This window comes from Poecile atricapillus, chromosome 6 (genome assembly GCF_030490865.1).
Source record: "Poecile atricapillus isolate bPoeAtr1 chromosome 6, bPoeAtr1.hap1, whole genome shotgun sequence".
Lineage (NCBI taxonomy): Eukaryota > Metazoa > Chordata > Aves > Passeriformes > Paridae > Poecile > Poecile atricapillus.
Window position 1 is genome coordinate 4,164,872 of NC_081254.1, and position 12,370 is coordinate 4,177,241.

At 39.8% G+C, this 12,370-nt stretch overlaps 1 protein-coding gene across 3 annotated transcripts in view; it reads left to right on the forward strand.

Annotated features, from left to right (window-relative positions):
- Positions 1–12,370, forward strand: part of MYPN (myopalladin) — a 65,810-nt gene that overhangs the window by 28,587 nt on the left and 24,853 nt on the right. For 2 of the 3 annotated variants that reach the window (XM_058841688.1, XM_058841687.1), the window contains exons 3-10: positions 2,661–2,836; positions 4,385–4,436; positions 6,433–6,580; positions 8,426–8,497; positions 8,715–8,856; positions 9,397–9,420; positions 11,384–11,500; positions 11,903–12,293. In XM_058841688.1, the coding sequence (XP_058697671.1) occupies positions 2,661–2,836; positions 4,385–4,436; positions 6,433–6,580; positions 8,426–8,497; positions 8,715–8,856; positions 9,397–9,420; positions 11,384–11,500; positions 11,903–12,293 (1,122 nt within the window). The remainder of the gene's footprint in view (positions 1–2,660; positions 2,837–4,384; positions 4,437–6,432; positions 6,581–8,425; positions 8,498–8,714; positions 8,857–9,396; positions 9,421–11,383; positions 11,501–11,902; positions 12,294–12,370) is intronic. The other variant, XM_058841689.1, reaches the window with a different exon arrangement.

Genomic DNA, 12,370 nt, shown 5'->3' on the forward strand with positions numbered 1-12,370 from the left:
CCTGGCAGAGTTGTTCATCTATCCCAAGCACTGGAGGTTTGTGTTCTGGATGCCAACTACAAGCTATGGTGTCTGTACCCACAGGTGTGTAAGGACAGCACTGAACAGAAAAGAAAATGTGATACTCACTTCTGGGGAACCAGACCAAAAAAAAACCCCTTTGTATCCAAGTATTACTGGTAAAAATTCCAGATTTGGGCAAGCCACTATGGACAAAGTTTTAAACAGATGTAGCTGTTCCTTCTGTTTGAAGAGGTTTTGTTTTAGAGGATCTGACAGGACTGTGACAGAATACGATCACTAGAAGTCAATCAGAAGGTAGAAAGATAATTATTTTTAAAGGAAATGTATTTTGAATGAAAATGCAAACCAATCATTTCAAAATAAAGATAAATAAAAATAAATAAATAAATAAAAAATAATTACAGATTAGTATTTTCAAAATAAATGTTAGCAAGGAACCATACTGTCTAACCTTCTGGAAAATAATGGCAATGGTACTGTGATCATGAAATCGTCAGAGGGAGAAGTAGTTTATTAATAATGATATTAACACCAGTGATTTCACATTTTAGAACTATTTTTAAGTGCTGCTTCCCACCTTGGGAAAGAAGTTAAAGAGGATGGTTACACCCTCCAGAGCAATAAGTGAATTTCCACAGGTATACATTCCCTCTGTTCTTACACCTCCCTGCAGGGTCTGGTTTTGGCCACTGGCAGGGGAGCCTGCTGGCTTAGGTGGATCTGTAACCCGAGCCAGACCAGCCAGGGGGTTCTTCCTCAGCCTTCCACATGTGCCAGCTCACCTGGCATCCTGGATTTGTGCTGCTTTTGCTGGCTCTCCAATTTCCAAAGGTGCTGCCACGGGTTTGGTTGGTGGCCAGAACTCTCCATCCCAAACAAGTCCCACTGAGGTTTGAGGAGCAGCATGAATGGCTGCTGAAAGCTACCTGGAGCAAAGTGCAGAGTGAGCACTGACAGAAGGTAGCTCAGGGCATCTCTGGTGTGGATGAAATGCAGGGAATGCCCTGAGTGCTTGGAGGAAGCCGTGTTGGATGGGCACAAATAGGGCCTGGTCCTCTGTTTACCCACAGAATCAGCATTTAAGTGCTAGATCTGTACTCCTTCATACCTCAGAGACCCCTTGAGGCTCCTTCCTCAATTCTCAATTATACTTCTGTTATATTCTGGGTTTCTGCTGATATGGACTATTTAAAAATTATTTATTTTTCAATATATTAATTTGGGTTTTTCTCACACTTAATTTGTAGCACAAATTTGTTTAAAATTTCTGCAATTGAGTGGTCAAACAAATTATTCATGTTTTTCTAAAATATCTGAGATGGAAATGTATTGAGGTACCTTCTAGTGTAAGACAAGAGATATTAATTATTACAATTTCTTACTTAAAAACCTATCCTTATCCTTTCCTCAACAATCTTATTTTCTGTCGTACCAGTCAAATGTTGACAGGTTCTTTTACCAAGTTACCATAAAAGATGGATGAAACTTTTTCTTAAGTCAATTGAAGAAAGAATATTGCCAGTATGACAACCCCAACCCTCACATGCAGAAGATGCATTAGCTGATCACATGTAATTAAGAAAGTCACATTAAGAAAATACAAATACTTTTGAGGCATTTTTTATCTATCTATCTATCTATCTATCTATCTATCTATCTATCTATCTATCTATCTGTCTACCTATCATCTTTCTTCTTTCTTTCTTTGAAAAGTTACAGTGAAGATGAATGCACTAAAGTTTGGCTTTTCAAATTTAGCTAGTTATCTATAAATACAGATATTTCTGAGTATTATCTCAAACATTTAACTCTGGATCTTTACACATAGCAATACATCTTCTTTACAAAGCCTAGATTTAATTTGGATCTTTAATTCTCCAGACCCACCTGCTTTTTGTGCTTCTGTTCTGCAGTCCTGCTCTCCCCTCCTACCAGCTCAGGGAGCCAGTGACACGTCCTGTAGAGCTCTCTGTGAAGGTGCTGCTTTGCCTTTTGTGTGAATTCCTGCATTTTCCACTGAAACAACCCTTCTGAACCCTGAGGGATTTAGGAATGCCTGAGATGAGAGTGTGAAAGCTCTAGAGAACAGATCCTTGGATGTGCAGCAGTGTTTAAAGAGGAGCATCATGCAGAACAGCTTGCCTGGTGCAGCTGCCTCACTGGCTCTTTCTGTAACAGATTCTCTTACCTTGTGAAACACTTCTGCCATCTTTTATAAAAAGCAGGTTGTGTTAAATATATGGCAAAGCAAAGACAAATTTCAGTCACATCCTGATTTAACAAGAAATAAAGAAACACAAGGGATATTTGTTATTTGATATTTGATATTTGAGGGATATTTGTTAACTTAGGGTTGGGTGTTTTTCACTGCACTTTAAGCCACTACACAGATCTGATTGTACCTCAAGAGAAATTCAGAGCTGTGTTACAAATTCAGAGCTCTTTTACTCTTTATTAAATATTATTAAAATCATCAATCTTTTATTCCTATGACTGTTGATTCAATACTTGCCTGCAGTACTCTGCCAGAATCTTCAGGCTAAACCTACCAATTTTACCATCAGAAAGACTCCAAACAAGATCATCCTAGCTATCCACTTGTTTGGATTGAAAAACAATTTCTTTTTGCTTTGCAGGTGGTACTGTGAAGGGAAGGAGCTTGAAAACTCACCAGACATTCAAATTATCCAGGCAGGGGATCGACACTCATTGATTATTGTTGAAGCTTTTGAGGAGGACACAGGGCGTTACTCGTGCTTTGCTTCCAACATCTATGGAACAGACTCCACTTCTGCAGAGATTTACATAGAAGGTAATGTTACAAGTGCTGCAAAAAACTGATGGTTGGAACTGGTCAGACAGGATTAAGAAACAATTATGTATCTTCTTTGCTAACTGTGCTAGTTTTGTCTTTTAAAAAAAAAACATAGCAGGAGTCAACACTTTCCATCATTAAAAATATCATTTTTATTTTCCTGTAAAACACTCTTCAGACAAGGGACCAGCCCTTACATTTTATTGTGTTGCTTCCCAGAGATTTTATATATCTCACTGCAAGATCCAAGTCTAAAAATATTCAGATTCTGAAAACACCTTGTATTTTTTGTCTGTGGAACTCTACAGAGTGTAAGAACCTAAACTTTGTGTCTAATTCTTATTAATCTCTTTGCCCTACAGTCATTATTACAAATTGAATGTAGGACAGCTTCCTTTTAACTCTTTCTTGGGATCTTTTAATCAAAATAAATATGGCATCTATTTGATATTCTACTTGTCCAGTAGATGCTGTAAATCAAACAGAATATATATTTGCAGATTTAGGTGTCTTCTCTTTCTCCTTATTCTTTTTACTATACCTAGGAGGCCTAAGAGTGGTGTTTTTATTACATTACCTTTTAACACTTTCTTGGGTAAGATTTTAGACTGAACCCATTATTGTGCAATTTTATTAAAATAAACTTAAAATAAACACATAAGATTTTTTTTTCCTTTTTTCTCTCAGAGAAACATACTGAGAGCACCATCACTGAGCACAGTGGGACCATTCATAAATTACAGCACTGCACTAAAGATGAATTTTGTTCTGCTGTTACTCTTCTTCCACGTCTCCAGCTTGACAGTGGAAGGACAAATCCTTTTTTTAGTATCTGCACTGCCCCTGACATTAATGGGAGATGTCTGTGCTTGGCAGGGATTTACATGTTCTAGAGACAGGGGCCAAGGTCTGCTTTTACCCAACTCAGAGGATGCTGGATGGGAGCCACAGCTGATGGAGATGTTCACTGGCAGGAACTGCAGAGAAAATGCAAAATTCAAGCACAGTGAAGGCAGAATCAGAAGGGTAAAGTGTCTCAGGAGGTCTCAGCAGTTAGTAAACAGAGCTAGTATCTTCTTCATATGGTGGTACAAGGCACTAGCTGGAGAATAACAGCTGTGATTCCAGGTCTCTCTCTTTTTCCTTTTCATCTGATAAATCACATGTCTGAAAGAAGAAATCTCGTACTTGATTCACAACAAATATGGACTAAATTATTTGATTTAGTTTTTGACTAAATCAAAAACCATAGTGGCACTTGAAAGAGAACTTGAGGAGCATCCAGATATATTCAATCTCTCTTGGATGTTCTCCTTATTTCAACTGCACCTCCTCCCTAATCTGCCTTATCTCAGCAGCAGTTCTGTGCCTTGCACAGTATGGAACACTGGGTCACTTCCCCTGCAATGGGATCTTTTGTCTGGACACAGATTTATAACACATATCCATAGAGTGCTCCACAGAAAATCTGAATAAAGCTTTGTGGCATTCAAAGAGAACCCAAAAACCCTTCTGCTAAATGATTTATTTTAAATTCTTTCATAGGCATCTCTTCTTCTGACTCTGAAGGTGAAATCATCAGAGACGAAATGGATCAGTAAGTTTAAAATCAATTACATCCTCCATATTTTTTACAGTTAAAAAACCCACAAGTGCAGACATTTCAGTTTGCAGCTTCCAACACGTTATCATTCTGTTTAGGATGGGTTTGGATTGGTTGGGTTGAATTTTGTTTGGCTGCTTGTTTGTTTGCTTTACAAATAGCATAGAACAAACATTCGTTTACTTTTGTGTCCTCTAGATTAATAATTGAAATTTTAATATTAAATATGTATATAAGAAGGAAGATGTTACCGTAAAGATTGAAATTCTAAAATTAATTTATTTAAACAAAAGCCATTTGACTACATCCAGCTTAAATGCTGATTTAAGTGTTTGATTTGGACAAAGAACATAGTACAATTTCTCACAGGAAAATACACAAGGTTTTTTGGCAGAATATAGGTAGAGACTGATTATTTAGATTTAAGATTAAGAAATTAATAGACATGCACTAGAGTGAACTGAAATGATGGTGTAAAAGACTACTTAATTATAAAAATATGTGAGATGCAACCTAAAATCTGGGAAATGTTTATTTATTCATTTATTTATTTTTCCTAAATGAAGTCCATTCCCTGATGGTTTAGAACCTGATCCAATGCTGTTAAAATTCTTTCAGAATCAAAGTCCTTTTATTAGCTAGAAAGGGAGTCAGACTGATAGAAAACTAAAATAATCAGTCTTTTATTTTGAGCTCCTTTATATGCACAGATTCCACATCAAAAGCAACCACTGCTTGATAAAAGAGGCCATAATCAGACTTGTGCACCCTCTTGGTTATTTCCATCTCTAAGGAGAATTGCACTCATCACAAATGCCAGTTTTTAAACTGCAAAGAGGAGACATTTGCAGTGTATTTGACTGAAGGCCTCTGGCTGACAGCAAATCCTGTTGTACGCGATTTAAACTCCAAAGTCACAAAATACTCCAGGTGGAACTGGTTTATGGACTTTGATAAATGTTAGGGGTTAAATCTCAAGCCTGGGATGTACTGCTAATTGGCCTGGGATTAATGCTGAGGTTTTCCACTCTAGCTCAGACTTGTCCAAATGACACAGGCATTTTTTATTTTTCACACTCATCTCATTAGGGCTGACCATGATCCTGATCACATGAACACATCCCTAAATCACTTACCTCATCAAGCTGTAATTTTTTTCTCAGAATGCTGCTCTGACATCATAGTAGGATGTCCTCAAATGATCAGATTTTGAAAGACCAGGTTTGGGTATAAGGAGAGTGTCTTCATTTTTGCTTAGCTTCCAGCTGTCATCACAGGAATCTGAACACCTGTAACTAAAGGGGGTTAATATGAGAACAGCTGCTAAAAGATGTTCAAAAGAGCAGTCAGTGATCACAACATTTGTATCTTCACTCTGAGGAAAGCTTCCTCTGTTTTGAAGGCCAGCTTTACTGGGGTGACCTCAAGCTGAATAAAAAGATCAGCTCTTCACTGTGCATTATTTCACCTAGCAATAAAATTAAAAAGTGTCAAGTCTTGTATTTCCATATATGAGCAACAACAAAGTGAAGAGCTGTCAATCTGTACATTAGCAAAATTGATGCTCTGTTGCTCAGAAAGCACGTCTCTCTTTTATTTTTCAACCATTAATTACTGAATTTGTATCCAAGCAATGTGTGGTATTTTCATTACTTTCATTGTCCAGCTCTTCACAAATTAAAAACTAGCAGTGTCCTCTGTGAAACCAGCATTGCCTTCTCAAGCTGCTCTGAGCTGCTGACAGCCACAACTGGGTGAATCCAGGACATTGATTGCATTTGGCACAGCTGAAACAAGAGATCTTTGAGAGGCCAGATATGCAGGCTGAGTTCAAAAATGCAGCTTTACCTAGGAGTAATTTAGGAGTAACCAGCTCAGAGCAGGAGGAAATCAGCCCCAGGAGTGAGGCTGGGGTTGACATGTAGCTGAGACAGACATAACTTGGGGACACACACACAGCTCTAACTTGTTCTTGGGTAATATTTCACAGCAAACCAAAGCCAGCCAACACCTCTGTGAATGCAGCAGCTCCTGCTGTCAGAACTGCAACCAAGCATCAGGAGAGCACCAGGGCACCATCAGCTGTGGCTCAGCCTGGGTCTGTACCTGTCCAGACTGTGTCAACACCAGTTAACCAGGTAGGGGGGACACCATGGTGAATTCCAAGGACTAAAAACAAGCTCTTGAAAAAGTGTTTCTTCTACAGTTTGTGACTGAGAACCCCAAATTTTCTAGCATTTGCTTTGCTGTTGAAGTTCAGCTTTGAGCCTGGCAGCCATACAGTCCTCGAGTTAACCTGGAGCTGCTGGCCAAGGGCAGGGCACCTTCCTCCCCCAGCTGCAGGAGGAGCAGGAGGCTCAGCCAGCACTGGGAATCTGTGCATTCCATGGGATCCAGGTGTATTCCAGCAGCTCCATGGGACCCAGGTGTATTCCAGCAGCCCCATGGGATCCAGGTGCATTCCAGTAGCTCCATGGGATCCAGCTGCACTCCCCAGCTCCATGGGATCCAGCTGCATTCCAGCAGCTCCATGGGATCCAGGTGCATTCCAGTAGCTCCATGGGATCCAGCTGCACTCCCCAGCTCCATGGGATCCAGGTGCACTCCAGCAGCTCCATGGGATCCAGCTGCACTCCCCAGCTCCATGGGATCCAGGTGTATTCCAGCAGCTCCATGAGATCCAGGTGCACTCCAGCAGCTCCATGGGATCCAGCTGCACTCCCCAGCTCCATGGGATCCAGCTGCACTCCAGCAGCTCCATGGGATCCAGGTGCACTCCCCAGCTCCATGGGATCCAGCTGCACTCCACCAGCTCCATGGGATCCAGCTGCATTCCAGCAGCCCCATGGGATCCAGGTGTATTCCAGGAGCTCCATGGGATCCAGGTGTATTCCAGCAGCCCCATGGGATCCAGCTGCACTCCCCAGCCCCATGGGATCCAGGTGCACTCCAGCAGCTCAGGGGCTGGAAGGGCACCACCAGGATGTGGAGTCACCTTTGTGGCCTCTCCTCGTCGCAGACTGGCTCATGCACTTTCCAGCCTTGCATGTTTTCCTCTCCCTCGCTGCGGAACCCACTTGAAACCTTTTCCTTTCAATGAAACTTATTTTAAGCTGAGTCATTTCACTACTATACTTAATTTATATGTAGATAAGCTTGTTTGCCATGTAACATTTTACTATGCACATCCAAGGGTTTCTAATTAATGTCACCATGAATTTGGAGTTGTTTTTGTTGCATATTCACAGCTGTGAATTCTTTCCTGATAAGGAAGAGGAGCCATACTTAGTTAAAACTGCAAAGTTCACGAGCTTCTGAGTTTCTCTCTTTACAGTGCCTTTTCAAAGTTTATAGCCCAGAATTATTGCACCATCTACTTCATTTGGTTATTTCCTGAGATACTGAATCTTTAATTCTGCTGTTCTGGGGCAACTCCTACCGCACCAAAATAATAAAAGCTATATTAAATACTCAACCTACGTAACAAAATTTTCCAGGAGGAAAACAATTCCTTTCTGCTTTCACTGAGTAGGATCAACAGGTTGATATCCCACCTCTGTAAAAGGTTTGGTTTTGGTAAAGGAGAAGAATTATAGTAGCAGTCACACATGTGACTTAACATTTCCTTATCAACATCAATAACTATTTTCTAAGTAAGAATTTTTAAAACAAGGCTATGACCAAGCAGACAACATATATTTGAAGACTGAAGAAAAGATGTTACAATACACTGTGCTAAAGCTTTTTTTGCCATAATTAACTGAGTAGGGCAACAAAGGTAATAACAGCATTTTTGCTGTTATTCCATCCAGGAAGATCAGTTGTTCGCAATAGAATTTCCGTTCACTGCATTAGGTGTTTTGTTTTAGACTTCATCCATCAAAATCTCTTTTATGTTGTTCCAAAAGCACATTTCTCTTGTATATGAATAAAATAATGTCTGTACACCTAAACATCATCTTGTGATGTTTTTTAATCCACAGGCTCAAAGCCCCACTAACTATTTGCAAGGACTGGATGGAAGACCTATAATTGCTGCTCCTGTATTTACAAAGGTAATTTCTACTTTGACATATTTGCAAAGCAGAGGTCAGATAATTGTAAAAAAGAGAGAATTAAAAATTAGCTCTCAAAAAAAAAAAAAGAAAAAAAAAAATCTTTTCCTGAGCCATTCAAGGGTTTAAGTGGCTTTATTACTAAATCTTACTGAAATCAGTATTACATCCAGACCATTAAGACATTTACTGACTGTCTATTCATTTTCTCTATTAGATGTTACAGGATATTTCAGCTTCTGAGGGGCAGCTTGTTGTTTTTGAATGTCGGGTGAAAGGAGCTCCTTCCCCAAAGGTTGAATGGTATAGAGAAGGAACACTGATAGAAGACTCTCCAGATTTTAGGATATTACAGAAAAGTATGTTTCTTGTGTGAAAATATTGTGTCTAATAAAATATAGGCAAGCAACAAAATTGCTAACATAGCAGCACTGTGAATTTCTTACTACAACTGTAATTTTAATTTTCAAATGCAGTCAGAACATCTGCAATTTTCTCTAAGTTGCTGAAATGCTAAAATTGTGACAATTCAACAGAAATTCCTTAAATACCACACTAAACTAAACCTAAGTGAAACAATGGTTCATCATATCTTGATTTCATGTGGGTCAGAGTTTCAGAAATTGTCTTCAAGACAAAACAGAATTGTGCCAATACTGGAGAATTAATTTCCTATTCCTTCCCAAGTTCCCAACAGTGTTCATATTGTTCATTGGCTTTGACATATCATTGAGTGAAAGGCCTGGCTGTCTTCACCTCCCCTTAAACAGAAAATTGGATCAAAAAGAGTATTTCATCATATTTAGAAGGTCAAACTTTATATTTAGTGCTTAAGGAAAAAGAAATATTGGCAAAAATAACTATATTCAATCTAATAATTCTCCTCTTCTTCCCTTTAGAACCACGATCTATGGCTGAACCAGGTGAGGATCATCAAAGGCTCATCATTTTTCCATTACATAAATGTGGTGGTTTAACCTCAGAAAATATTAAATGTTAAAACTTCATTACTTAATTAACATAATTTCTTCTTTTCCCCACGTTCTATAGCTACTAGTGACATACATTTCACTGTAGACTGTACCACAAGCATGTAATTTGAATTAATTCAGTCTCTTTTGAAGAAAAGTTTCCATTCTGCTTGGACCCACTTTTGACTCAGGATCTAAACGAGCTAAAGATTAATAAAATGAATGTATGAGGGTCCCCTGTACATCTGAGGTCCTGAAGTACATGAGATGAGGTAGACCTGAGCTATTTTTATCTAGTTTACCAGTTAGGGAACATTGCATCAGACGTTTAGCCATGTCAGCCATTCCCTGTGCTCCCTACCAGCGTAATGTGAGAGTACCACATCAGGTGTTCCATCCCTGATATCAGCAAATCCTAAAAATGTGGCTGGATCTGCTGATATCAAGGATCAGGGCAGAATGTGGACTGCTTCACATGGTTGGAGCAGAGGAGCCACAAAGCTTTGATTATTTCTCCATGAGTTTCACTCTCCTCGCTATGCGTTTGGCCACTAAAATTACAAAGCCGCCCCTCTCAAGATGGAAAATTACCAAAGGAGTATTAATTCTTATGAAATAAAAAGTGTTTTTTTTTCTCAAAAAAACCCTTCTGTATTTACCCCAAAAAGAGTTTCTCTAAAGAAAGTGCCTCTGTGTGAGATTCAGGACTGAAAAAATGGAGCTTGTAGCAGAAGGCACCGCCACTGTTCTGTTCGTGTGCAGTGGCATCACTGCTGAGTAATGTGAAGCAGTTTTTAGGGGATAATCAGTTGGGTGCAGTTGTCACAGCCTCATCACCTGCTGCTCATTCAGAAGGAATCTGGATTTCCATGCATGCAGTGGTTGGCAGATCCCAGCACGATAAACTAGATACTATAAAGCCTTCAACTAGTTCTGTTATCATCCTACTATAATAAACTATTATTCTCCTATAGTTGATAGCAAACAATCTCTTTGTTGCTACCAGGTTTTCCTTGGTGATGACATGAAACAATCAAATTTAAGTGTGTTATAGCCTTCTACAAAAGTACTCCCAGAATATTTATCCTGGAGGGTTTTAGGAAAGTTTATTGTTGGAAAATAGTCTCTGAGTAGGTGAAGCAATTTTATCAGCCCACATTTGAATTCACTTTAGATGTTACTGTCCCTCCTCCTCCCAGCTACAAAGCCAAACCAAAAGATTTCAAATCCCACCACAATAGGTATTTATTAGCTGGCACTGCTGCCCAGACCTGTCAGGCAGGAATGTCATAAACCCAGACTGACTTTTCTACATGGAATATCATTTTTCCCAGTACAATTTTGCTACTGTATTTTTGGTGTCCATTGGACATCTTCACAAACAAGTCAAAAGACAACTTTCTGTAAGCACAATCCCCTCTATCTGCAAATCTGCACTGCTATTTTTGAGAACAACAGTCTATATGCATGTATTTTATATTTCTCCCCCTTATAGAGTGACTCCACTTGAATTGCTCCCAGGCAATTAAAATTAATCTTTCAATCTGCAGAGATAAAAATACCTATATTTTAGTGAGCTGCGAGCGAGGAGTACACCGTATATTTTTCCAAATTAAATTTTAAGTTCTTTTAAGTCTGTACTTTGTGTGTTGGGAAAACATTTTCTAATGTTTTCCACACACTGCTGACACCTGTTCTTTGCTTTCATTGGGCATGCTGGAGCACAGAGGGTACCAGTTGCTGCAGACAATGCTGATAACAGCTGCTGCACACAAAGGCTGCCAAAATTGATAATACTGATGGAACTAGAAACAATCTGAGCAAGGTGGAAAACCTTAAGGAAATCTCCCCAAAGGCAGTCAGGGTTTTGTGTGTTCACTGCATGTTCACTTACCAATCCTGGTTTTTTTTGCAGAGGAGATTTGTACTCTGGTGATTGCTGAAGTATTTTCAGAAGATTCAGGCAGTTTCACCTGTACTGCCAGCAATAAATATGGCACAGTGTCCAGTATAGCTCGTCTGACTGTCAAAGGTAAGAGTTACTCTGAGTCCTTTGCTCCCTAGCAAATGCAAGCAGAGCAGGTACAGAGCATTTATGCTGTGTATTGTTAACTCCAATGCAGCTCAAGTTCTGGCAATGTCCTTCATAACTAAAAACTGTGAGAATTCTCTGTGGGAGAAACCAAAAAGTTTGTATTTCAAAGATGTGGTGGGATAATTTCTGGGGATGTGGCTGAAGATCACTGATTGATTCTCCAAGATTTCCCTTTTCCTTCTACCTTTACAACATTCCTTTTCCAAGGGAATTTGTTCCTAAACAAACAAGGTCTAACAACTCAGTGCAGCAGCTGGAAGGACATCAGAGTGAATTTTTCGAACCATAACTCCTGTGATTTCATTTCACTATGAATTCTGGCATTTACATATCCCACAGGTCTGACCTTTCCTCTTTCAGCACCTGAGGACAGCAGTAATGCTGCTGCCCTTCACACCACGAGCTCCATCGATTTTGTCGCCACTGAGCATCAGCCTCCCCCACAAACTCCTGCCAGCCAGGGAGCAAATCCAACACCCAAACCTAAACTGGAAGGGGTTCTTGTCAACCACAACGAGCCCAGGTCGAGTTCCAAGGCAGGGCTCCGTGTCCACTTCAAGCTGCCTGAAGATGAAAAAGGAAGTGAGTCGTCCTCAGAGGATGGACCTGGCGCCACAAACCAAATCAGACCCAACCATTTCCCAGAGAAGATAAATGGACAGCCAATGAAAATAGCAGAGCCAACATCACCATCCAAGGAACCTCCCCCAGTACTGGCTAAGCCAAAGCTGTAAGTAAACAAAAGTCTAATTCTCAGGAGCATCACTGGTAGTATTTAGTATTTATGAACACTATTACCCTGGAGCA